Raw genomic sequence first — 27,617 nt, forward strand, 5'->3', positions numbered from 1 at the left:
TTTCAGTCTGTATGTGTCTCTAGGTCTGAAGTGGGTCTCTTGTAGACAGCATATATATGGGTCTTGTTTTTGTATCCATTCAGCCAGTCTGTGTCTTTTGGTGGGAGCATTTAATCCGTTTACATTTAAGGTAATTATCGATATGTATGTTCCTATTCCCATTTTCTTAAATGTTTTGGGTTTATTATTGTAGGTGTTTTCCTTCTCTTGTGTTTCTTGCCTAGAGACGTTCCTTTAGCATTTGTTGTAAAGCTGGTTTGGTGGTGCTGAACTCTCTCAGCTTTTGCTTGTCTGTAAAGGTTTTAATTTCTCCATCAAATCTGAATGAGATCCTTGCTGGGTAGAGTAATCTTGGTTGTAGGTTTTTCTCCTTCATCACTTTAAGTATATCCTGCCACTCCCTTCTGGCTTGCAGAGTTTCTGCTTGAAAGATCAGCTGTTAACCTTATGGGGATTCCCTTGTGTGTTATTTGTTGTTTTTCCCTTGCTGCTTTTAATATGTTTTCTTTATATTTAATTTTTGATAGTTTGATTAATATGTGTCTTGGCATGTTTCTCCTTGGATTTATCCTGTATGGGACTCTCTGTGCTTCCAGGACTTGATTAACTATTTCCTTTCCCATATTAGGGAAGTTTTCAACTATAATCTCTTCAAATATTTTCTCAGTCCCTTTCTTTTTCTCTTCTTCTTCTGGGACCCCTATAATTCGAATGTTGGTGTGTTTTATGTTGTCCCAGAGGTCTCTGAGACTGTCCTCAGTTCTTTTCATTCTTTTTTCTTTATTCTGCTCTGCAGTAGTTATTTCCACTATTTTATCTTCCAGGTCACTTATCCGTTCTTCTGCCTCAGTTATTCTGCTATTGATCCCGTCTAGAGTGTTTTTAATTTCATTTATTGTGTTTTTCATCGTTGCTTGGTTCCTCTTTAGTTCTTCTACGTCCTTGTTAAATGTTTCTTGCATTTTGTCTATTCTGTTTCCAAGATTTTGGATCATCTTTACTATCATTATTCTGAATTCTTTTTCAGGTAGACTGCCTATTTCCTCTTCCTTTGTTAGGTCTGGTGTGTTTTGACCCTGCTCCTTCATCTGCTGTGTGTTTTTCTGTCTTCTCATTTTGCTTCTCTTACTGTGTTTGGGGTCTCCGTTTCACAGGCTGCAGGTTCGTAGTTCCCGTTGTTTTTGGTATCTGTCCCCAGTGGCTAAGGTTGGTTCAGTGGGTTGTGTAGGCTTCCTGGTGGAGGGGACTAGTGCCTGTGTTCTGGTGGATGAGGTTGGATCTTGTCTTTCTGGTGGGCACGTCCACGTCTGGTGGTGTGTTTTGGGGTGTCTGTGGCCTTACTATGATTTTAGGCAGCCTCTCTGCTAATGGATGGGGCTGTGTTCCTGTCTTGCTAGTTGTTTGGCATAGGGTGTCCAGCACTGTAGCTTGCTGGTCATTGAGTGAAGCTGGGTCTTGATGTTGAGATGGAGATCTCTGAGAGATTTTCGCCGTTTGGTATTACGTGGAGCTGGGAGGTCTCTTGTGGACCAGTGTCCTGAAGTTGGCTCTCCCACCTCAGAGGCACAGCCCTGATGCCTGGCTGGAGCACCAAGAGCCTTTCATCCACACGGCTTTTAAAGAAATGGTATGCATCCAAATTTTAAGCCTCTCTCTCCAGAGGTTCCTTAACTTCAGACAAGTTCTTTAATCTCTGCTTTTACCTGGAGAGCCTCTTGCCGCGGGCTTCCCGGACCCTCTCTCTGCGAGCCCCAAGCTTCCTTTTCCTCCAGACCCTTAAAACTCTATGTTCTCCCTTTTTTAATAGTGGTAAATGAGTCTTTGGTCTTTTTTGATGGTGTTTCATGGTTTGGTTCAATTCAAAGATTTTCACAGGTGCCTTTCTCTTTGAAATGCCTAAGTCTGGGAAAGGCCTCTGGTTGAGTTCCTTCCTTTACCTTTTCTTTTCTTTCTTCTTTTTTTTTTTTCTTTTTAACACAGTTATCCCTTGCTCTTCCCCCCAACACATCTTAAGAGGTTGAACAATTTTAAATTGTCCATTGGTTTCCTTTTACTCTGCCATCCTCTATACCCTAGAACTCCCTTTGCTAATGGACTCCAGAACCAATGAAGGCAGGCTCACACGGGTTGAAGAACTCTTGAGTGATATTCACCTCTCACCCATCCTTGCCACCCATTGTTAGCAATTCTCTAGGGAACCAGATCCTCAGATCTTTCATCTTTCTTCCTATTTCTACAAAAAATAATGAAAAAAGCTAGATGGGGGGAAAACAAAACAAATAATTGAAGTTCATAGTTAATCAATAAAGGTAATGGGAATCATCTGCTTCAGTTATTGTCCATCAAGCTTTGTACCAGAGCTGCTGAGAAAGGATCAACATTTTCTAAAATGGGTGACACTTTTTCTAACAACACCACAAGAAAAAAGGGGAGCATAGCATTTGCTGGGGGTGTTTGTTTTGGTTTTGGTTGTTTTGGTCCTGATTATAAGAAATCATCTATGATCCCACTACATAGAATGTTAATATTTTGAGGGTTTGTTTTTGTTTTTGTTGAGTTTTTAAAATATGGCCTTTTTTCCTCATTCATAAGGTTTTTAAACCTAATTAAGATCATGTTGTACTATTTCATAACTTATTTTGAAATATCTTAACCATTTTCATGTGGTTAAATATTTTTTGATACTTGCTAATATATGTTTAATACTTGCTAATATATCATCATATTATCCATCATAATAACCAGTTCCCTATTGTTGATAATTTAGGCTATTAATAATATTTTTACAACAAAAATAATACTGTTCATCTTGGTATAAAATCTTGTCCATACCTTTGATTCTTTGCTCTCTACATAGCTCATACTTGTTTATACTTACAACAGAACTGTTTAGAACCTGCTTCGTTACTCTTCACCGAAATTGGATATTAGCATAAGTTGCTTTGTGTGTGTGTGTGCCTATTTGGTAGGCAATAAGTTGTATTTCATTTTAATTTGCATTTTTTAATATTAGTGATAGATATTTTTACTTTATCCTTCATGATTTTATCTACACATGTGTATTTTTGTATTTGTCTGTTCGTGTTCTTCACCTGTTTTTCTGCTGAAGTCTTTAACATATGAAGAGTTTTTCCAAATCGATAAGAGAAAGAGAAAGATGTAATCCCTTTATTGTATACGTTGCAAGCTTTCCCTGTTTATTTTTATTTCACTTCTGTTACTTTCACTTTTTATTTTATTTTTTTTATTTTTATTTATTTTATTTTTATTTATTTATTTATTTGGTTGCATTGGGTCTTTGTTGCTGCACACGGGCTTTCTCTAGTTGCATCGAGCAGGGCTACTCTTCGTTGCGGTGAGCGGGCTTCTCATTGCAGTGGTTTCTCTTGTTGCGGAGCTTGGGCTTTACATGCTTGGGCTTCAGTAGTTGTGGCTCGTGGGCTCTAGAGCGCAGGCTCAGTAGTTGTGGCGCACAGGCTTAGTTGCTCTGCGGCATGTGGGATCTTCCTGGACCAGGGATCGAACCCGTGTCCCCTGCATTGGCAGGCGGATTCTTAATACCTGCGCCACCAGGGATGTCCCACTTTCACTTTTATCTCCTTAATTGTTTCTCTTTTTACCTTTATGTTTACATAGGCCCCAAGTCAGATCAATATCTATATGCCAGTTCTTCTATGGACTCAATTTTCATTTTAAATACTATAAAATATCTGGAATGTATTTTGGTATATGGCATTAGGTAGGAATCTGAATCACTTTTTCCCCTACATAATTAATTATTCCAGCATCATTTATCCTATAAAAAAGGTTGAAATCCATCCTTTTAAAACTGTTTTGAAATCTCATCTTTATTATGCAGAATTCTTAAATAGACTGTGTAAGGTCTTGTGTGGGGCTCTTTTGTTTCTATTCATCTGTTTGTTCTGTTCCTTATACTGTAATATTTTATTATTGTGATGTTATTCTTAGCGGCTAGTGAAAGGCCTATTTCCAAATTTGAAAAAAATTCAATCAGAATTCCAAAGAGTTTTTTTGCAGAGTGAACTTCACAATAATTTTTAAGTTCATCTGGAAAAATTAAGCCTCATCCTAGAAAAAAATCCTACCAAGCCTGTTAGCAGAACTGCTAAGAAGTTTTAAAATTGACTAATTTAAGGTTTCTCTTCTCCTTCTGCCCCAGTTTTCCCCAGGGCAGGGGACATGGGGAGTGTTCATAATGACAAAGATGGACCAGGAGTAGGAGACAAGTGCTCTGAATACTGCCCCAGTGAATTGAATAATGGGACAGTAATTGTTGCTGGAGAAAACATTGTCCCTGCTGCAACCGTGTTCATTCTCTTAAGACCAAACCAGATGTATCTTTCTAGACTAAGAAATTGTGGCCATCCATTCTGTTTATGCAGAATTCTATGGAGGCTCAGTTCTTGCACTTTGAAATTTTAATTTCTCTTTTTTTCCCCAACTTCAATTTCATTTTTGTATTAAAGATGATGGTGGGGGCACTGCCCACTTACGGTGTACTCCAAGGTAGGACATAGCATTCTTTTCTGCTGATAGCCTTGCATTCTGTCTCTCAGTCCCATTGTCCCATTAATTTTATTTATTTAACAAACATTTCTATAATGCTTGCTTATGCAAGCACTCTGCTGAGTGTTTTACATGCATTAACTTATCTAAAACTCAGAATATATCTATAAGGTAAACACTATTATCCCCATTTAACATATGGAGAAACTGGGACACAGAAAGTTTTGGTAACTTGACCAGGTTCACACAGAGAGTAGCAGAGTGAAGTTTGAATTCAGGCAGTTTGTTTCCAAACCGCTCTGCTCTGCTGCCTCCCTTTGATGGGAACTGTTTCTGCCTGGACTCCACAAATACAGCGTGATGATTGTCTCCCAGTGTTGAACAAATAAGTTTGGAAATGTCAGGGCCTTTCTCCCATCTCTGCTGAAGGCCACTTGCCTTTGTCTGGTTTAGCCACAGTGCCCATCTGCCCCAGCTGTTCTGCATGGCTGTAGGGATCCTCTGGTGGTTTCTGATGCCAAGTGCTCCCCTGCTCAGCATGCCCACCCACTGCACACGCATGCACGCACACGCACACACAGGCTTTCCTTTGCTAGCCTGGAGAAGCCTATAGGTCTGTGTGTTTCTCTGGTTCCAGAAGTCACAGAAGCAGTCAGCAGCTGGCTGTCAGATTTAAGTATTTTCAGTGAGCTGCTTGCTTTGCACTTAGTGAACATAAGAGGGATGGGTGGGTGCTGTTTATTTTTTATTTACTTATTTATTTAATTTTTATTTTTGGCACGCACGCACGGCTTGTGGGATCTTAGCTCCCCAACCAGGGATTGAACCCAGGCCCGGCAGTGAAAGCACCAAGTCCTAACCACTGGACCGCCAGGGAATTCCCGGGTGGGTGCTGTTTAGAACGAGGGGACACTGTCTGGGGGGAAGTAGATGATGGTCAGAAGGGAGTAAATGCAGCTGAAGAGTTATTTTCTCACCTTCTAGAATCCTCTACCCAAGCCCTCCTGCTGCCCTTCAGTTTATGCCAGGGCTCTTTCAGCCTCCCCACCTGTTTCCGGGGAAATAGAGACTGAGGTGTTAGGGTTGGGGAATGTGGGAAAGGGCTCAGGGGAGTTTTACATTTCTGCTTAGAGCAAGTTGACTGGCTAATTTGCTTCCCCTGCTGCTCTCTGAAGCCTTCCCCTTGGCTCTGCCTCCAGCCCTTGATTTCATTCCCCAGAGCGTTTGTAAAGTACATCTTTCTCTATTGTCCGACACCTGGAGACCATCCACTACCTGCTCTGTCCTGGTTGAGACCGGGGGCCAGCTACCTTCCTCGTGCCCTGAATGAAGAGAAGTGGACTAGGGTGCTGGTCTGTTTAAAAATTGAAGCTGTTACAAGGGCATTCACATTATACTCACAGAAAGAGCAGCCCTTCTCATTTCTCTTCAGTGCCATACGTCCCTCTCTGTTCTGGCCTGGCCCTGGCAACAGTCCTGCTGCTGAGGTTCCCCCTTAAGGTTCGTAGATATAAAACTTCCTACAACCCAAAGACCCCACTCAGTCTTGCTGCACTGTGTAACACATGTACATTTTACTACCCATTCCAGTTGCCAGATCAAACTAAATCAATTTTCAGATTCTTTCAGAAAAAACACTTTATCTTCTTTTCACATTGACCATGTTATCACTTTCACCTCCGTTTTTCTCTGACCTTTTTATAAACTTTAAAAATATATATATGTTTTCCCAGTTAATTTAATCTCAACCATGCTCATTGGAATGCCTTTTTTTAAAAAAATTGGCCTTCTTAGCAAGGGGGATAAAAGAGTAGATGGATGAGGACAGAAGCATGGAGTTCAGATAAGGGAGCAGGACTTTCAGGTGGGGTCCTTGCATGAGGAACACACATTCCTATCCTGCAAGGCCTCCCAAGTGAGACAGGATGGCTGAAAGGTCTGTCCTGTACTTATTATAAAGAGGTAAGCCCAGCTGGACCTGAAGGGGGCAACATGTGTGTGTTTTAATTTTCTGTGGAAACCTACTTTATGTATATTATATGAATGTTAGGGCATCCTTAACCTGGGTCTGTGGAACCTGAGAAATTCTGCAGAAAAGTTTTATATTTTTCTGGGGTCCACAGCTTTGATCAGATGTGCAAATAGATCAGAGAGAGCTCCCATTTCCCCACCCCCTCCCCAAATTAAGAACCTCTGCTATAGAGAGTGTGGCTAGGGTCATTTCACTTTGTGAGTATCTGGTGTGGCACTGAGAGTAAAAGGAGGGGCAAGGGAGATGGGAGGACCTGCAGGCCCCTAGATGGATACTCTGAAAGCTGCACCACTACCAAGCTCTGTGTTCTTGGGCAAGCACATTAACCTCTCTAAGCCTTCGTTGTAAAATTAGGATGATGATAGTTCCATGCTCATAAGGTAGTTGTGAGCATTAAACAAAATGAGTCCTGTGAAGTGCTTAGCATAGTGCTTGGCACATAGAGCCATCGTAAACATGAAATTATTATTAGCTGTCAGCATCAGTTTCTTCTCCAGCATTCCCCCAAATATGTTAAGTTGTACAGAGTGCATAGTACTGTTATAGACCCTGCTTTCCTGTCTTAAGTACAGATCTAAATGCTTACCTTATGCAGTTGAAGAATTTATGCTCCAGAGATGAATACTGTAAAAATGGGAATAGATCAGAGCCTTTTCTATAACCCTGAGTGAAGGAAATTGAAGGTGATGTTGTTTGATGGCTCCTGCATTTGGTTATATCACTCTCCTTGGGCCAGGGCTGCTGTTCTCTTCCAGCAGCATTTCAACTTCCATCATGAAAGGTGACTTTTTTTCACTTTTTCCTTATTATCACCACCACCATCATCCATTATTACTTACAGCATGTCCTTCTGTTCCAGCTCTTCTTTAAAAATAAGAGAGAAAATGCCAGTCTTCATCTTGATAAACTATAAAATACATCTCTCATTCTCCCTTTTCCTCATTCTCTGGACACATTAGTATAAGGACTTGTTCCTAAAAGAGACAGTGGAGATGTAAATATTAAATTAATTTAGGAAATGTGTCCGCGTTGCTCCCTCCAGAAGATGCTAATATGCTATTCTAGTGCACACTAAATTACTTTTTGCCTCAGTATTTTAATTAAAGTTTAAATAAGTAAAGGTATTAAGTAAAGTTTTACTGTAAATGTGCATATTCAGTCACCATTAAAGCATGATAATAGCTTGAAAAGAACTGTTGTGTTCTTTGATGCTGTACCTTTAATGCAAAGACGGGGAGTTCAGTGCCTCCGGGACTGGAAGCAAGCCGGGACTGGAAGCAAGCCGCTCCTGAGCACCAGTGTTTCGTGTGAGCTGAGAGTCCCAGGCTGCAAGCCCCGCATCCTGACAGTCCCTAGAGAGCAGCGCCTATGGCGCTCTGGGTTTGCAGGCCACCCTCCTGTAAAGTAAATGACCCTCTTTTCCACTGACAGGGAGACCTGAAGGGAAGCTAAGATACTAGGATGGTGTCAGTCAGACCAAGCTGAGGCATTGCCTGTTCTGTAAGAAAAAACACATGAAGGTTCATCTGTAATACAACTGTTTCCCCTTCAGAATCATGTCTTTTTTTAAGTGGAGGGGGAGTGGGACATACTCAGAGACCTGAAAAGATTACTTCTTAGAACAAATAAGATAAGGAGAGCTCTGAGCTGTGGCTCAGAAAGAAGAAGAGTAAGGGCTGAGTACATGAACGGGACCTGCATCTGGGGCTGCCTGAGAAGCTGGTGCCACACTGGGGAACTGCAGTAGCCAGGGCAGCGCTCGGAACAGCACGCTTCACAGTCTGTCCTCCCCGGGCTGCTCTGGGAAGCACACTTTGTTTGCAGACAGGGTTTTCCCCATTTCAGCCAGCTAACTTTTCTCCTGAGATGAAGTTTTCATTCTGGGAAGCATGTTGGTAGATGTCATACCGGGAAAATAACTGTTTCAGTTTTGCTCTTTATTTGCCTTTTGACTGTATGCGTTAAGCATTATTATTTAGGGCCTTCATCTTCTTCTTTTCTTTCTACATTCTTTCCTTTCCTTTTCTTCCTTTCTTGTTTTTTGTTTTTTTTTTTTAACCAATACTCCTACTACTACTACTACTACTACTACTACCACTGCCTTGCAGTTGACTAAGTAAGCAGTCTGCGTTGTTCTACCTTCACCCAGTAAGGTGAGTAGAACAGAGCTTATAGCCCTGTTTTGCAGAGGCAGCTGAAGCTAGGATTTGCCCAGGGTCACTCAGCTACTAAATAGTGAAACTGGAAACCAAACCCAGATCTCCAGGACTCTTTCTACTGCCTCTGTGGGCTCCCTTTTTCCCCCTTCCCTCCATCTTGCCAATAAACCCAACCAAGAAAGTAAAGAAGGTATAAAACAAATGAAAATCATCTTTACTGTTTATCTGATTAAACTATTACTTGGTGTGGCTCACTATTTTGCAGGCTTGTTTTGAGGAATGGTCACAGCCATATTTTGCTCACTTTAGAAGTCAGTGTCATGATGAATCTTAACAGAAGCCAATAAGTAAATGGCATCAAAACCCAAGATCTAAAGGTGTGTCCCGGGAATTCTCTGACGGTCCAGTGATTAGGACTTGGCGCTTTCACTGCTGGGGCCCGGGTTCAATCCCTGCTCGGGGAACTAAGATATCCTGCAAGCCACGCCTAAAAATTTTTAAAATAAATAAAATAAAAATAGAATAAAATAAAAGTGTGTCCCATACAGTAGCCACTAGCTATATGTGGCTACTTGAATTTCAATGCAAGTTAATTAAAATTAAATAAAATTTAAAATTCAGTTATTCAGTCACACTAGCCACAGTTCAAGTGCTTAGTAGCCATATGTGGCCTGAGGTACTGAATTTTTTATTTAATTTATTCACATTTAAATTTAAATAGCCACATGCAGCTAGTGGCTAGTAATAGACCACACAGATACAGAACATCTCCATCGTTGCCGAAAGCTCTATTGGACAGCTCTGATCTAAAGACTGTGGCAGGAATACTGTAGTTTTCTGGCAAGTTGTGCCCCTCTGCACAGGGGAGGGCAGCAGAAATACGTCATGAGCCTCCCTTCCCAGTGACCTTCTCAGCACAGGGACAGCCAGCCTTTGCTAAAAAACTGCCACGTGACTACAGTAATCCGCAGCCAGTGGACAGCTGGGCAGAGGGTTGCAAGAAGAACTGGCCTATGTTTGTGCACTGCAGAGTTCCGAGCAGGAAAAGCTGAGCCTGGAGGCAGTGGCAACACCTATACCCACTTCCTCGTCGCCTTATTCATGACCTAGGCCACTTGCCCATTTCCATTTGGATGCTCCACAAGTGCAAATTTTTCTTCTCAACTACAGCCGTCTTCAGGTCAGGTGCTCTAATGGATTTATCATGACCCCAAAAAGAATTAAATATCCAGAGCCTGGTGGGTTACAGGCTGAAAGAAGCCATTACCATTGGATGAATTCCAGATTTCACAATGAAACATGGCTGCTTTTGAGAAATGGGAGCATGGAGATGTGTAATGGGGCTCTTGATTCTAGAACCCAAAGGGGGTTACAGTTGTCTGCCCTATGTATGTTACTCACCCAGCCCTTTCATAGCATAGAAGCTTGTCCTCCTTTCCTACTCCCTTCATTGTGACTTCCTGAAGTCCAAAAGGCCTTCCAGGATAGCTCTCATTGTGGGGAATTCCCTGGCGGCCCAGTGGTTAGGACTCCACATTTACTGCCGAGGGCCCAGGTTCAATCCCTGGTCGGGGAACTAAAATCCCACAAGCCACATGGTGCAGCCAAAAAAAAAAAAAAAGTGTCATTGTGATGTTTAGATTCATCTTTCTCCTTGCAGAGTCTGCAAGTCCAGAGGGGATGTGTCGTCTCCACTACACCATCATAAACCGGGGTGGCCTCAGGCATTCATCATTTTATACCAGGAATTGCTAATCTAGGCCCTGCAGAGAAAAAGAGGGCCTTTACAATGGAATGACCACTATACTTTGGTCTCTATTCTTAGTACTCATCTGAGCCATGGCCATGTCTTTCAGATGCTTTTAGATGCTTTCCATGTTGAAAGCTGAATGTCTTCAGAGTTGGCTCCTCGGGACCCCAGAGGGAATTAGCACACATGTGAAGCCAGGTTGGTCTGACTGTGTCAGGTATTCTCAGCTTGGGGAAACTTGACAAGCCAGGGATATTCTAGGCAGAGGACTCAGGTCAGGGCTTCAGAGCAGAGATTCCCAAGAAGGTGCCTGCCATCAGGCAGATAGATACCACTGACCATGGTATCCTCTCCATCCCCTGTGTCCTCAAGGCCAAGTTACATGTTTCGTTATCTCATTCTCCTTCCCTTTAGGTCCCCAGATCTTTCTGAGTCTTTGTATTCGAAAGACAGATTCTGGTCTTAGATGATTCCAGCTCCTTGTAACCAAGACAGAATCTTGGTGCCTGTCATTGCAGGTAATATTCTGTAAAGGGATTTTTTTTTTCTTTTTTTTTTTTTTTGCATACCAAATCCAGAGCCATAATTGGGCAGGTTTAACTGGAGTCATTTCTATTCAACATGTGGATGAAAAAACGGTTTTAATTGAGCATGTAAAAAGGGGATTAATCACTGTTCACACAAGAACCAGAATATCATAACAGGAAAAATTCTTACAGAATAAAGTTTTTAAGGTTCTTGGGTAAAGGGAACTTTCCTCTTTTTACTTATGCTTCCATTAGGATTTTGAAGGAATGTCAGCACACTGTTATTAACTCTAATAGCTTGCACAGCTCAGCCAGTATGGTTTGGGGCCCTCTGGCTCTCAGATTACCTGTGTAAATACAGGGATTCACTTCCCAGCTCTACCGTTTGCTTCATAAAGAGCAAATGTGCAGAACCCCGCAGCAGCAGCCTAGCAGAGCAGTAATCTGAACAGGATGAACGTGCTTCCTTTTTGTGTGATGCTCTTTCCCCATCCTCCTGCCAAGAGCAGGCTATCAAATGAAGGGGAGGTTGTGGTCGGAGTCAGTAAAGTGAATGTCTAAGTGGCACCTGCTTCATTCAGCAGATCTGCTTTCCCGGCGCCTCCCACTACGTATCTGCTCCTGACAAAGCCTCTTTTCTCCTCCTGTTGGTCAGACTGAGAGCAAAGGCCCAGCAAGGAGACATATTGGTTTTACTTTGTCAGCACAATTGCCTGTGACATTATAATTATACCAAATCTTCATTATTAGAAAGGCCCCAATTTAGAGATTTTCAGAGCCTAAATGAGGTTTTTGAAAGTAGAATTGGTAAAAACATCTTTTCCGTTGTAAAGCTAGCAAATGGATCTGAGAATCATTGAAGGGGTCTAAATATGGAAACTGAGACACTGCTCTGAGCGAGACTACAAAGACACTGCTATCAGATTGGCTCACTAAAGAGGCGTCCAGCAATTCTCTGACTCTTCCCAGCCCAGCCTCTCCCTACTACTTGTAGCGCTATAATGTATAGCTATACTGTAGTACTCTCAAATGCTGATAAATTTTCTCACCCAGAGGCCTAGGAGGTAGGGTATGTTAAAATAAGTTGATGGGGTAGGGCAGCAAAGGAAAAAACCTGTGATATATAAATAAGAGGAATGCCAGGGAAATATATTTTAGGTAAGTGCGGAGCATCCAATTTCAGATTGAGTTTCCATCTAAACAAAGGCAACACTTATGTTCTACAGTGTGTGTGCAACTGAAGCATGCTTATGGTGTGGAGTTGGCTCACTGGAAGCTCTGGGAAGGTTTTAGAGCTGTGCCCTGGCTCTCTAAACTGAAATTAACTAAAATCAAATAAAATTAAAGACTCAGTTCCTCAGTTACACTAGCCACGTTTCAAGTGCTCTGTAGCCACCTTACTGCCAGTGCACAAATACAATGTGCCCATCTTCACAGTGAGTTCTTGTGTACAGGACTGTTTAGAGATTGGTCTGTACCTCCTGAAATGTCTTGACTGCTTAAGTGAGCCTTGGACTTTCAATTTCAGGCTTGCTGGAAGGGGAAAAGGAAATTTGCCTGAATGTTTTTGCAACAACTTCCAGCCATGTTACTTGACTATAAGTTTTGTCTTTTCACCTTAAAATTATTTTTCCCCCAAGAATCTCATGTCCTTTCCCCACCCCCTGCTCACTCCTCACAAAACAATAATAATAATGATAATAATGAATTGTAACCATGAGAAAGGACTTTAATTTTAGGAATGCCCACTTACAGCTGACTTGCTTTCTGGCCTTCCCTTCCTTAAGCTTTCACATCCCTCCCTACTGTTTGACTGGAGAGTTCTTTTCTCATTAAACAGAGCTTCTCATTGACAAGAGGGCATGTGAACACTCAGGGGCCAAGAGCGTGTATATGGATTGTTCATTTTGTGCACGACATGGGGCGTGAACAACACTCCTGGGGGTGGAGCACTGAGCTGTGGCATCTTCCATTTTCAGCTCCTCTGGGGAGCAAGGGCAGGACCTTTAAGCTTGTTTCTTCCAGTTGTCTGCCTCTAGTAGCTACTACATGGTTGATTTGACTCCTGGAAGAAAACCTATATGAAATAACAATACTACCCCAAATTTAGACAGTATCTCTTTTCTCAGGAACTTAAATCATATCAATATAATGTTGCTTGTCCTCAAAGCAGCCCTATGAGACAGAAATGGCCTGTCGGTTTTATAAATGTAAACATAGTCAATTCTTAGTTGCCACACACAGATTATCTGGTGTGCAGATGACTCATGACACATTTTAAATCCTTGGACAGTTTCTCTAAGCAAGCCAGGGTAAGCCTGGACCATCTCCTCCACCCGCAGCCAGCTGCTGTGTTCTTAAGGAATACAAATTAGTTTTCATATTAGCTTAAAGAAGACATAATTAGAAAGTAAGTCTGATACTCCAATAAAGATGTTTAAAAAAAAGGAAGAAAGAAAATAAGTCTGCTACAAGAAAAGCACATCATAAGTTCCATTTTAACGGCGTGGTGTGGAGGAAATGACCTCTCCTGCCTTTGGCTCAGCTAAGAGCTGGCTATAAGGTCTACTTTTAGACACATGTACATCATCGGCACTCATTGTGCTGGCACGTTTGCCGAAGGATTTGTAAACCTCCACAGGTGGATGTCAGAGACACCTTTGTGGCCCAGGCACCAGGGTGTGGGTGGAGGCAGTCTTCCTGCAGCTGCCTCTCCACACCACTTTCTGGAGGCCCTTCCTGCTCAGTGCTTTTTAAAAGTTCTGTATTCTTGTCAAGCCTCTGTATGGCATATGGCCCATTGCGAGTGGATGCTGACAGAATGCCACAGGGGGTTCATCTTTACAGAAGGAAGGAAGCGGCTAGAGGGTAGAGCAACTAAGAGGCTATACCCTTCCAGGCGCTGCATCCTGCCTGGGTGGTGGGATTCCTCTATTCTACACTCTTCATCACCTGATCACCTAATGGTTTTAGTAACCATTGATGACTTTGTGTAGATCCACTATTTCACCAAGAGTTTCAAAATGGTGATTTCTCTAGTGTTAGTATTCCTTCTGCCTTTATTAGCTGGAATTCTTCTATAAAGAACTTGTTCCCATTAACAATTTGGTTATGCTAAATACAGTCCAGGTAGGAAAGGCAGGATAAATAATCTATTAAAATGAAGTTTATAAGATAGATTTCTTTCTTTGTGACCGTCAAACCCCATAACTGTTTATTTCCACTTTCCAGTATGCTGTCTTCAGGTGTCCTACTGCCTAAAGCAAATTTAATTCTGCCCTTTGCATGCTCTTAGAAAGTTCTAGTGATGTTTGTTTGTTTGCTTGCTTCCTAAATGGTGCTCTACAGATTGGACTAAGTGAGGGGTTGAAAAATCAGGAGAGCATCTTTGGAAGCCTTTTGCCTCCGTCTTTACCTGTTCAGATAGAGGAGGCAAGGACTGGATACTGGGCACATGGGGCTGGGGCTGGGGGTCCTTACACTCGTCTCTCTCCTTTTGTGCCTATTTGAAATTTTCCATAATAAAAAAATTAAAAGTAATAACAGAAAAATGAATAACTCTCCATTCTTAACTCTGGATAACTCCTGATTGGCCCTCGTATTCATTTCTACACCTGACTATTGCAAACTCTTAAACAGCTTGGTAGCTTTCTCCTGAGGTTTCTGTCATGTGGGCTCCATTTCCTGTTTAAAGATATCAGCTCTTCACATATTGCTCACACCCTGTCCACAACATAGACTTTGGAGACTTTGGGTGTTCTCCCTACCTCCCTTCCCAGTGATCTCTGGAAATTTACTGTATAGCTCCTGCCCTTCTCTGTACATCTCTGATCAGATGTCCTCCCTAGCATATACATGTCCCACAGGCTTTAGCTGAACATTTTTCTCTCCTGCCATTTTCAGTTTAAAGCCCTCTTGGTCAGGCAACAGGCCTTGGAGTCAGCTTGTTCAATCTCACATTGGGAGTTCAGTCTCCAGGATATAAACCATGATGATTCTGAACTCTGAAGCACAAAACCCTGATTTTGTTAATGTTCTTGGGCACTTCAGTAATTTCAAGAGGGAATTGTGAAATTATATCTCCAAAATATGTTTTGAAATACATTCACTAATAAAGTAAAAATGAATTCACTTTTAACGTTTGGCTTATGGGATACAGGCAAGAGGATTTTCTTGGTGGTCTGCAAAATCAAGGCTAAGGACACAGTGACACTGTCCTACCCAGAGAGAGTCATTGCTATGGAAGTTATTCCAGAAAGTGGTTTTTCCAAGAGAGCCTTGAGATTGTCTAGCAAGAGGGGAGAAAACTTTGGATGCTGAGAAGTGCCTATTACACCAGGGTACCTGTGAGTCTGCTATTGGCTTCATGAGAATATTCAGTACTTGCCAGATGTAATACATATTTTAATCCATAAATCCCTCAAATGCCCTCAAAAGCCACGGACTTAAAAAACACGGAAAAGGAAGATTAAATGTCCCAGAAGCAGCTAATATAACAGAAACAGAACCACTGGGAGAGAAATGCTTCTTCTGTTTCCCCCTTGTCTTACTATTATGAGGGCTACCTGGAGCTCCTTTTCATTTGATATCGACGTTCTTTTCATGACCTTCCTTTTCTTTCCCTCGTCTGTTCTCTTTCCATCTGGTCCATGTTTGTTATTCTCAGCCTCTTTATCTGCCTGCCACCTGCCTACTGCACTAGCTTCTTTACCTGATTTCCCTTCATATTCTCCCATTTCTATACCGGAACACACCATGCCTATTTTTCTTCATATAATAGTGGCTTTCCTTAGATGTCAGGCACTGATGTAAACTTCTTTCCAGACCTGAATGTAAGATTTTTTAAAGGACTTCCCTCCTGCCTGTCATCCCTAAAAACACTTATAGATACCCTCGATGGCTCTTTAAAAACTGCAGAAGTGACTTAGGTAATACAGTACATGGTTTCATTTCTTATTTATTCCGATCCCTTCCAGTCACAGTCTTCTGGTTCCCCATTTAAGCCAGCATTTTCCTAATATTGATACATACAGTTCGCTTTCATGTCCATAAACCACAGAAGGCATTACATTGTGAATTTTTCCTTTGGGCTTTAAGAATTATTGGCGCTTCCACCAACTGTTGTGTTTATTTGATAATTTATTTGTTTAGCTGTTTTCCTCTCACAACTATCAATATTTTTCTTCCAACTAAAGATATTTCCATGACCAACTTGGAAGGCCTTTGGGCTGAAAGATTCAGTTACAGCAAACAACAATTCCCAAAGGTTTCCCAGATTGTGAGGGCAAATGAAAGGCCCATTCTTCCTCAGGCCGTCTGTCCTGCTCTATCTTGTCACGGAGTGGGGTGGGGGGAGGGCAGTCTGTGGTTCTGGGTGACCCTGACTAGGCCTGCAGCTCTGTGCTCTACTGGGCTCTAGCCTGTGTTATTAGTTTTTGGGTTTAGAAGTTTGTCAGCATGATGACATCATATCATACTGTCCCTGATCATATATTTAACATTCTTAATACTGATTAATGGTTTAGCCTAGGTTGTTTATTTACTGATGCACTGAATCAGCAGCTATTTCATATATGTCATGGTGCAGTTCCAGTGCCTGTTCTGACCGTAGCTGCATTCAGAAAGGAAACTGCCTGCCAGCCCATCTGCCCTGATTTCATGGTTTTTATCTCTAATCTTTACATCTTTGAAGGCCTTTGGCGAATGATGTGCTTCCTGGCAGGAGCAAATCGCTGCTGAAAGGAGATCTGTGCTGTCTCTGCTTTCCTTTCTGCTTCCTGACAGCTTTAGTCTAACATCTGTGACCCTAGCCAGACTTCATCAAACCTCTTATTCAAAGTCATCTTTGAAAGCAGCTGACATTTATTGTACACCTACTGTGTGCCAGGCACTGTGCCAGACTTTATCTATGTCAGCACATCTAATTCTCAACAACGCTGTGAAATTAGTAATGACCATTTTACGTATGAGGAAAGTGAGACTCACAAGCCAGTAAGTGAAAGAGCCAGGATTCACACGTAGGTTTTTCTGACTGGGAAACCTTTAATGGAAATAAAACCTCCTATTTTACCCTCACATAAAATGCACCTGAACTACCATACAGCATTTGGCTGTGCTACCTTAATAATGTTGTGGAGAAAATCCTACTCATTCTGGAGCAGAGTAAAAGGCTTTAAGCCTCTTCAGGCTGCAGAGGCCAAGGCTAATGGGAATGTAATCAAGTTTCTGAAAATCATGAAGAACATGGTCAATTGTCATATTCAATTATTAACATCTACTATGTTCAGGTTGCTCAGTATTCAAAGACATAGTCCCGCCAACAATCTAAGTAAGCAGATTTGTATAGAGAAAAACTAATTATTTGGAAACAGGTTAGCACAGATCTGGTGCCAAATGAATGGTGAGGCAGTAAAATCCCCTGAAGGAGAGAACCTAGTGGGCTGTTGTGTCTGGGGGAACCCCTGAAAGACAGGGAAATTGTTGAAAGAACAGGACCTAGGTTGGCAGGGATAATTCTAGGCCAGAGGGATCTGCCTGAGTAAATACATGTGATGGTTAGGGTATGCTGAGAGGACAGATATGGTTGTGATGAAGGGGTAATGTAGAGTATTTATGGGAAAGGCTGGTGTAATCCCTCATCTATTAGCTATTTGGACTTTATTTTTCCCTTAGTAGAGAGCCGCCAAAAAGGGGGGGAGAGGTGGCGGGGTGGCCATTGCCAAACAATATTTCAAGAAGATTTAGCTAACTGTGCTGTATAGATTTATTCATCAAATCTCAGAATACTAAAAGAAGTTAGTCTTGGGAAAAATGAATTAATTCCCCTAAGTAACTTCCAATTATACGCATACGTTTATGTGTGTGTGTGTGTGTGTGTGTGTGTGCGCGCGTGCGCGCACGCGTGCGCGCGTGTGAGAGAGAGATCCATTACATGGTAGGTAAGTGATGAAACTCATTACCTCGCGAGGGGTCAGGAATAGAGTAGATCAGCTCATGAATGATAAATCCAGAGCGTGCAAGGCTGTGACACTAACCTTTATTTTACTCTCGTTGGCGCCCATGGTCTACCACAAAGCCTCCCCTGGTGGCACCATCAGAGACAGACCACTACAGAACCTCATGACCTCCTGTTTTGCAGAAAACAAGGCCAAGCAAATGTCTGAATTTTCAGAATGTGCCCCCATGTCCATCACCTCGTGTGGAAGTTTTAGAGGATCCCTGTGGCTTCTGTGGGGGGGAGAACAGAGTGCAGTGGAGCCAGGGCCGAAGCAGGGTGATCACAGGGGAAGCTAAAATGTAGTCCAGGCAAAAGAGGATAGGAGTTTGTCCAGGGTGGCGGCAGTTGGCGTGGTTGAATTCTGGGTTTATATTTAAAGGAGAGTTGACAGGATTTGCTGATGAATTGCACGAGAAGTCAAAGATGGCTTGACTTCCAAGTTTCTGGCCTGAGCAACTGGAAGGATGTAATCGCCACTTGTTGAGGTGGGAGAAGAGTGGGAGCAGTGTGCTTGACCATTTGGGCTCAAGAATGATACCCAGCTGGTAGAAAAACAGAGCAGGGTCAGGTCTCGTTTTCTTTTACAGGGAAATGTGGTCCTGGAGCCAGCAGTTCCTCCAGGATTTGGGGCTGACTGCTATTTGACAAGGAAATCCTTGTGCTGAGACCTGAAGTTCCTGAGTCTCTTCTGGCCTCTTTCCATTTTGGCCAATTCTGTAAACCTTACCAAGAAGCCTGAGCGAAGAGGCAGCAGTGAGCCCAAAGGAGATAGTCCTCTCCCTTCTGGGTCCCTGCTGGACATAGTGTTTGATGGTAAGGGCTTACTAGTGTGTGCAAAGGCTCCCAGATGCTTCACTTTACCACAAACTCGGTCATCTTGAGGGGAAAAAAAGTCACTCAGTCTCTTTCAGTCCATGTTTTGTTTTAAGTAAACTTTTTATCTGTTTACTTTTGAATTTAAAGAAAAGGGGGATTAGATTTTCTAAACTGAGGAACTCTAAGGTTTCTTATAGCTTTGAAAGACAGGGGTACTAGAGATTGGGGTACTAAAATCTTCAGGATTTTGTTAAGTACGTGCCTTTATGATAAGTCCATGGTTCTGCCAAAGGAACTTGCCTATCATTTGTGAAAGGGAAGAATACCTGCCCTGCCTACTGCTCCAGAGTCTTAGCAGAAATCTAGTGATATGCAGTGGGTGTGAGAGGGCTTTGAAAAGTGCTGTACAAATGCCAGGAGAGTCTTATTACTAGGATTGTGCTAGTCTTATTACTAGGAAGTTCTCTTGAAGGAGAACCTCAAGTCCTTAAAGTAGAATGGGAGGGGCTTCCTGTTGCCTAATCAATCAAAATGACCCAGAATACAAGCTTAGATTAACATACGCCTTCTAGATTAGGGCTAATCAGGGGCAGGCTGAGCAGATGCAGGGACAATCCTGGCCTGATTACTGAACCTCAGCATTTAATCATCTCTCTTCCAAGGGCAGCCGGCCGATTTAGTGCACGCTGGGTTTCCAAGCCTCTAGCCCCCTCCCCCTTTCCCTTGCCACAGACATAAGGGCTGCTAGGTCAGAGACACTGAGTCGATTTAATCTAATCCCATGTCAGAATGGCTGTGTGTGTGAGAGAGACAGAGATTCTAAAATCCCCACAATGGGATGGTAATGCACTTATTTAAGGTAGAGGTAGACTGAAACTGCATGTAGAAAATAATGGACTTGGGATTTCAAGGCATTCGAGGTTACGAAATGACCCTGTATATGGAATTTCTCCCTCCGAGAAACTATTTAGATATGTAGTCGCTGTCACCAGTTACTCACTCTCGAGACAGCTTTGTATGGGAGTCATTTTATCACCCAGTTGTAGAGGTCAAATTTACTCCTTCCCTGACTGTGAGGTGAAGTACAGAAGATGAAATCTTTAAAAGTGGTTTTATTTGGAAGAGCTCTGAGTGTAGTTGTTTTTGTATTGCTTTCTCTGGACTGAGAGCTCCCATTCTGAAACAGCCTGATCACCTGAAGACTCACCCACTTCAATCATTTAGTCCCTAGGCTTGGACACCTGTGAAATCTCAGAAGGCAGGTTTCATTCATGAGTGTAGAAAACATTTACTGAGCACCTGCTGATCGCTAGGGACTCAAGTATGGAGACTCCATCTCTCCCTTAAGGAATTTACAGTCTCCTTGGAGATAAGACATGCAAACAGTGATAAAGAATATGACCGGGCTTCCCTGGTGGCGCAGTGGTTGAGAATCTGCCTGCCAATGCAGGGGACACGGGTTCGAGCCCTGGTCTGGGAAGATCCCACATGCCGTGGAGCGACTAGGCCCGTGAGCCACAGTTACTGAGCCTGCGCGTCTGGAGCCTGTGCTCCGCAACAAGAGAGGCCGCGATAGTGAGAGGCCCGCGCACCGCGATGAAGAGGGGCCCCCACTTGCTGCAACTAGAGAAAGCCCCAGCACAGAAACGAAGACCCAACACAGCCATAAATAAATAATTAAAAAAAAAAAAAAAAGAATATGACCATTGCCTCCATGGAGGCCAGTGCAAAGTGCTATGGGCCCTTGGGGAAAGAGGAGCTAAGACAGAGGAGGAGAGATTGGAGCTGACTATTGAAGGAAGAATAGAAGCCCATTCAAGGAACAAGCCAGGGACAGTCATTCCAGGCAGAAGTCACAGTGTGTGCACACTATGGAGGTGTGTGTGGAGAGAACCTCAATCAAATAGTTCACCTGCCTGGAATGTACAGTGGGTCGGGATTCATGGATCACCAGGCTGAACTGAGCAACAGGGGCTGATGTGAAGGGTTGAAATACCTGCAAAGGGATCTGGACTTCACATCCCACAGGCCATTGGAAACCACTGAAGAATTGTAAAAGCGGGCAACAAGATCAGTTTGTGTTCAAAAGATCATTCTGGTTATAGCAGTGTCAGCCAATTTGTATTTTTGCATTTGAACCTTTCTCCATTTTATTTTGAGGCAAATCTTCCACGATACTAAAAAGTGTTTTAACAACAGTGTTGGGCATGGACCCGCACCCTAGGTAACCCAAACACATCATAAGCCAGGGTGGAAGAGATTTAAGTCTCACAGTTCTTCAAGGTTCTCTCCACCCCATCACTAACCCAGGACGGTTGCTCATAGTCAGGAAGAAGCTCCCCACCCATTGTATTCACTGTATTTGTAAAGTATGTAACTTGTTCCCCAAGCTTGGAGCTTTTGGAACGGAATCAAGCCCAGAAGCAACAACAGTGGAATGAGACTGATCTTTGCTTCTGGTTTTGGTGGCTGTTTACTAACATGTGGGTTCTTTGGAGGTGTCCTGGTTTTGCCACAGGGCATTTTGGGTTATTTCACTAACTTTTTCTGTTTTGACCAGAAGAGAGGATGAAAGTGAAGATGATCAAGATACACTGGGGTGATGGAAGGGGGTCATTTGGTCTTCAGATACACTCAGGCCCATGCCTGGAGTCTAGACACTGGGGAGTAGAGCCCAGCTGCACGTTGGTTGAGACCAACGATAGAGTCCCTTGGCCTGCTGCCCTTGAGGCCATGTTGATGCCAGTGTTTGGCACACCTTGTACCTCATACTGTGGGGAATAGAACATGAACCAGAGCCAAGCCTGGCCTTGAAGGAGCCTTCAGTCTAATGGGAAGGCCTATCTACATGCATTAACTGGGCCAAGCCAGATTATACCCCACTGTCGAGCGCTTATTGAGAACCCCAAGGAGGCTGCTGTCAGTATTGACAAAATACTGGGATAGGGCTGGGATAGGCTTCCTTCCAAGAGGAGGGTTTTAAAGGGGAAGGAGTGGGCAGTAAGGGAATTCTAGGTAGTGAACAACTTGAGCAAAGGCCCAGAGAAAGTCCAGGGTGATACCCAGAGCACAGGGAGTAAGGGAAATGAGACTGGACAAATCACAAGAGGTTCTGAATACCATACCCAACATTTGAACTTTATTATAGGCTTTGGGAACCTTTTTAACATCAGGGGATTTGAAAATTTGAGGTTGGGGAATGACGAGTTATAGAAAGATAACAGGTGGCAGGAAGGGGTGAACGGAAAGAGGAATTGATTAGAGACATGTAAGACTCATTTGCAAGGGTCTAGATGAAAGAAATTGAACCCGACAGCCTTCTGAATCCAATGCGTGGCCCCTCAGCCTGCTTCCTCCCAGCGTCACTTGCGAGTGTGAGCTGGCCTCCTCCTTCCTCCTTTTAGGTCCCAGCATCTCAAGTGTGAGGATGGTGGGCCATGCCTTGCATTTCCATTAACACACACCAGGGTGAGCCTGGATTCCCAAAAATGTCGACAAAGCAGAACCTCAGGCCCCATTTCAGGTTGCATCATCGAATACTTATTTCTAAACTGGCAACACTTACCCCTAGAAAACGATTAGATACAATTTGACATTGTAAAATAACATTTTATTTTATGTTTGATTTTTTTTTTTGCATTAGGAAATATTCTGTTAAAACATCCCTTTTTAAAATTAATTTTTATTTTCATCAAAGTGATATATAGTTTTAAATGACAAAAAGGACTAAAAGCCTTTTTTTAAAAAATATTTGTACCCCAAGGGCAACACTTCATGCTCTTTTTTCTGGTATGTATCTTTATTGCTCTAAACGATAGTCTTGAGTTGAGACGTTATTTGTTATCAATTTTTGATAACTCAGTTTCTATGTTTATATTGTTAGAAACATAAAATTTTATAAACGTAAAAATTGTTCACTGCCAAGACGAGTGGGTATGGTTAATCCTTGCTTTTTTTTTCTTCTACTTTTTAAGGAGTAATCACCGGTTCTACCCAATTCTGGAAGACCCCTCGAGGTACTTTATCCCACAAGCTCATGCCACTTCCCCTCTGTCCTCTCAGATGTGCTGCACAGCCCCCTTCCTGGGCCCTCCTGCTGCCCCCAAGCTCCCTGCAGTGGAGTCTCTGCCTCCTAGACCCCACGGCCACTTATTTCTTAAGTTTTCTCTCTCGTTTCTGTAGGGCACATCCTTCAGAGCTTCCAAAGAAAGTGTGCGTGGCAGGCCAGTTTTTAGAGCCCGTACAAGTCTGCAGATGTGTTTATTCTGCCCCCATGCTTAACTGACCTGGGTGTCGCTTCATAGGCTGGAGAGAGAATTCTAGGCTGAAAGCATTTTCTCTCAGACATTTGAAAACATTGCTCCATCATCTTCTAGCCTCCAGGCTTGCTTTTGAGAAGTCCAACAATATTATGATTTCCAGTTCTTTGTATATGACGATTTTTTTTTTTTTTTTCTCGAATCTTTTGGGAGCTTTGCTTTATCCCTGGTGTTCTGAAATTTTGCGAAGCTGTGTCTTAGCGTCTGGATCTTTTTTCATCTGTCCTGCTGGGCACCTAGTGGGCCTTTTCAATCTGAAACTCATATTTTTCAGTTCTCGAAATTTACTTACTATGTGTCTGATAATTTCCTACCTTCTGTTTTTTCTAGTCTCTGGAATTCTCTTTTATCAGAGATTGGACCTCTTAAGATCTCCTACTTTCCATCTTTTAATCTTTCCTACTCTCTAGAAGATTTCCTTGACTTTACCTTCTGATCTTTCTGTGGCACGGATTTCATCTATTTGATTTTTAAAGAATTTTTCTCTCATTCCTTTTTAATAAAGCTATCCACTTTTATGATACAAACCTTTTCTCTCTCTGAAGATATTAGAATTTGGGGGCATTCGTTTTTGTTTTTTCTGCTCCCCACATCGTCTGTTCCCTCTGTGTTCCCTAAGAGTGAGACACTGAAACACTGATTGTCGGGGTGTGCAGGGCAGAGCTGGGCGGCCTGTAAGCCTCAGGGTGGTAAATATTAGGGCCGCAGCCAGGTTTTTCATTGTCTCCGCACCCCCCTCCCCTCACCTCCCCACCCACCAGATGTCACCGTAGGTCTTCTCTGCAGCCTCCCCGGGTCAGTTTCTCAATACGGTGGGTGAACTTCAGATGTCCTGTCAACAAAGGTCTGGGTGTTGGGGTTGGTGGGACCCACTGGTCCAGTCAGTTGAATACAAGCTGTCAGCTAACGCCTGTTTTTGGCTTCTTCCTCTCGTTCTGCAGTGGCTGAGCCTCCATGTCCTGAGCTCTCTGGGACACAGGAGTTGCAGCTCCCCCTTCTCTGATAAGTCAGAACCCCTTTACGTCTGCTTTGCATCTTCCAGAAATATGTTGACATCCCTCATTTATATCTTTTTTCCTCCTTCACTATAATTTTTATTTTAGAAGGAAGAGGAATTTTATATGTGCATTTATTCTGTCTTATTTAATTGGAAATCTTTTTTTTAATATGTTATATAAAATTATCAACTTTCCTTTCTTAGGGAGGACTGCCCTTTTCTGAAATTATTTGCTTCCTCCTTTCTTTCTGTTAAACCCTCCTTTCTAAAATAATAGTGATATTAGGAGGTAGTTGGGGGTCTTTTTTTTTTTTAAGTTGACCCCAGAACGTATTTAAAACTTTTACTGGTCTATGAAGTCTAATATCAGAAAACTAATTACCTAGGCTTTTTTTTTTTTTTTTTTCCTTTTTTAAATAAGCTGACTCTGAGGAGAGGGAGAATGGCCAGAAGACAGGATAGGATTGAGGGAGAAGTTTTTTCAAGCTGAGAGAAACTTGAGCATAGGCAGCCAGAGGGTTGACAAGTCAGTGTAGCAGAATATCAAAGAAAATTAATGGTGGCCTTTCCTGGAGAAGAAGGCAGTCAGAAGAGATGGACTTGTTGAGAGGAGAATTCACACCTGATGGGCCTGTGTATGCTTCCTAAAGTTGAAGGTAGGCCGGCAGGCAGAGTCATCTCTTGGCAAGTTGGGGAGGCCCTGTTCTGAGGCATGTTTCTACAATTTCTCCAAATTTTCTTTCCTGATAGTCTGTTTTAAAGAATTAAAATGGGGTGAGAAAAGGGTTGTATGTGTGCCTGGACAGTGGGTGTGCAATTAATTACCTGAGGCTGCAGACAGTGATACTCTGAGGGCTGGAGCTGATTGCCCTGTCCAGCCAGCATCTGGGAAGCTGCACCCAATCCCCACCAACGGTCTCCCCTTGTCTCCCCAGGACTGGTCCAGATCCCTGTGAGCATGTACCAGACTGTGGTAACCAGCCTCGCCCAGGGCAATGGGCCGGTGCAGGTGGCCATGGCCCCTGTGACCACCAGGATATCGGACAGCGCAGTCACCATGGACGGCCAGGCTGTGGAGGTGGTGACGTTGGAACAGTGACATGCAGCCATATCATGGCATCGTTTTCTAGTCTACTTCAAAATTTTTTACACGTTTGCAGAGGTGCAATCAAATGGAATTAAGTCTCTCGACTTTGGAAGAAAAGTTTTGTTAACCTTTTTTTTAAAAAGGAAGAAAGGCAGCGGATTTTGGAATTGCATTTTTTTAAAGCACCACTTGATTTTCTGGGATTGGTGGAATAAGATACTGCATTGTCAATTTCACTGTCCCAAAAAAGCCAAATTGTGGCAAGGACTTCTTTCTGCGAAAACGTGTGTATACTTCTGTGTGTGTATGTGTGAGTGTGAATATATGTATATGTGTACATATGGATATACACATTTACATATATAGATAAAGTATATATATGTGTGTGTGTATGTATGTGTGTGTATATGTATATGTATGTGTGTGTATGTATATGTGTGTGTGTGTGTGTATGTGTGTGTATATGTATATATATATATATATATATATATATATATATATATATATATATGTATGTATGTATGTATGTATGAAACCTGCATGGAATTATCTGTATGAGATCAAGGTGAGCTGTGGAAAAAATAATTCACCCAGTTTAGTGGGTGTTGGGTACGTGGCCAGACACAGCCACCGGTTTTTGTTCATACCAGGGTCATGCGTTGAGCTACTGACAAACTCAGGCAGAGGTGACCATGCCCTTCACCAAAGCTGCCTCCCAGTGGCCACCCAGAACTCTCCCTGCTGGACTCGCCTGAGGAAGGATGTTCCAGAATGGGGTGAGGTCCAGAAACTGTGCTTGCAAGGTCCAGGGGCCTCGTGGTCTGGCAGCTGGGACGCTCCTCGGGCCGGCCCAGGTGCTGACCTTGCCGCGGGCAAGTGAATGTCCTTAAAACTCCCAGGCAGGGACGAGAGGGTTTTCCTCAGCCTCCCATCTCCTCCCCTCCCCAGGAAACCTTCTTGATCTCATGACTATTAACATGTCGCTTTGGTTTTAAGGTCGGTCCTGAATTGGTCATGTATATGAACTGAAGGTAACAGAAGTGTTAAGGGTTGAGGAGTGCGTGCGCGTTCAGTGTGCTGTGGGTGTGTGCGTGGTGTGGAGAGAATGGGGGCATGGGAGGGATTGGAAGGGGAAAGGAAGGAGGGAGAGAAAAATCTTCAAAAGACCAGGTTACACCAATGGGAGCAATTTATTCCTTTCCTGTAACTTTCTGTAGCTTAACAGAGGAGACTGAAACTGACGGGGGCACCTGGCGCCAGGAAGGTTGGCCATCACGCTGGGGGACGTTAGAGGGAGGGGGCTGAGGGTGCTTCCTGCACTCCTGGATCAGGCCCTGTTTCAGAAGGAACCCTGCAGTTTTCCCAGGTGCATCCTGCTGGGCCCAGGCCCGCACAGCTTCCTTCTCACAGGTGTTGATTGGTCTGGGTGTTCTTTGTGACTAAATTCTGTGATTTCTCAGCTGCAAGCCCCAAGTCTCCAGCGGCTAAATTCACCTGACTTTTTGACAGGCCAAATCTCTGCTCCTTGAGTACAGGGACAACTCTTCCTCCCTCCTCCCGGGCCCCCCGTGTGTGATAGTGTATTTAATGTGTTTTTTTTCTTTTAATGCGACATTAAAAGATTCTTCACGTCTTGCTCAGCCTTTGAGAAAAGTTTCAGATTCTTGTATTTGCTTGTTTTATATAAAACTATCCAGTGTTCTTTGTATGTTTTTTTCTGTACGTAATGGGGGGAGGGAGGGAAATTTACATAAAACAGTCCTAGTTCTACAATTTGTTATTTTTTTAATTATTATTTTTTATCGTCGTTGTGAAACTGTCCAGGGGCTTTAAAGTCCGTGTTCCTTTGTGGTGAAATAACCTCCTAATAGTTTGAGAAATTGCCAAGAAGAAGAAGAAGAAAAGCAAGACCCCAGTAGCAGAGCATGGATTCTGTGTCATTTTCCATTCTGTCTATTACTGCCTCATTCAATAAATAGTTAACAAAGTGGCAATGGGAAGTGGAACTGTTCATCTCTGTAGGAACACTTAGCCTCTTAGGAACTCTCTTTTGGGGTGGCTTGTTCTGCTTTGTAAAAGGAAAAGGTGCTTTTACTCAAGCTCAGTGATCTTTGAACTGTGCTCCTTGGCGCTGTGGAGTCCTGTAAGGGGAGTGCTAGGGTGGGGCTGGGGCCTCCTGTCCGTCCCCCATAACCAGAGCAGCTCTGTTGAATCAGTTTTGTAAAATGCTGTCCTGGGGGATTAGGGGGATCTAGTTTGAAAACCTCTATTCCGGAGTCCCCTTTCTAGGGGTTAATTGCATCCCACATTAAACATCAGGGTGGGTGGTGGTGCCCGTCCATCTGCGTCCTCCCCACATGAGTGCTGTTCACTACTGCAGTGGCTTGTCCTTCTTGAAGCAGGGGC

The 27,617-nt window shown here is 43.0% G+C and overlaps 1 protein-coding gene across 9 annotated transcripts in view; it reads left to right on the top strand.

The window, feature by feature from the left end:
- The window catches only part of NRF1 (nuclear respiratory factor 1), a 133,611-nt gene extending 106,406 nt beyond the window's left edge, over positions 1 to 27,205 (top strand). For 6 of the 9 annotated variants that reach the window (XM_068549439.1, XM_068549441.1, XM_068549438.1 and 3 more), the window contains 2 exons: positions 22,783 to 22,824; positions 25,060 to 27,205. In XM_068549439.1, coding sequence (XP_068405540.1) covers positions 22,783 to 22,824; positions 25,060 to 25,223 — 206 coding nt within the window. In that variant the 3' untranslated portion in view covers positions 25,224 to 27,205. Of the gene's footprint in view, positions 1 to 10,882; positions 10,958 to 22,782; positions 22,825 to 24,068; positions 24,196 to 25,059 lie in introns of those variants that run through there. The other 3 variants (XM_068549444.1, XM_068549443.1, XM_068549445.1) reach the window with 3 other exon arrangements.
- Positions 27,206 to 27,617: the final 412 nt, after the last annotated feature.

This window comes from Eschrichtius robustus, chromosome 8 (assembly GCF_028021215.1).
Source record: "Eschrichtius robustus isolate mEscRob2 chromosome 8, mEscRob2.pri, whole genome shotgun sequence".
Lineage (NCBI taxonomy): Eukaryota > Metazoa > Chordata > Mammalia > Artiodactyla > Eschrichtiidae > Eschrichtius > Eschrichtius robustus.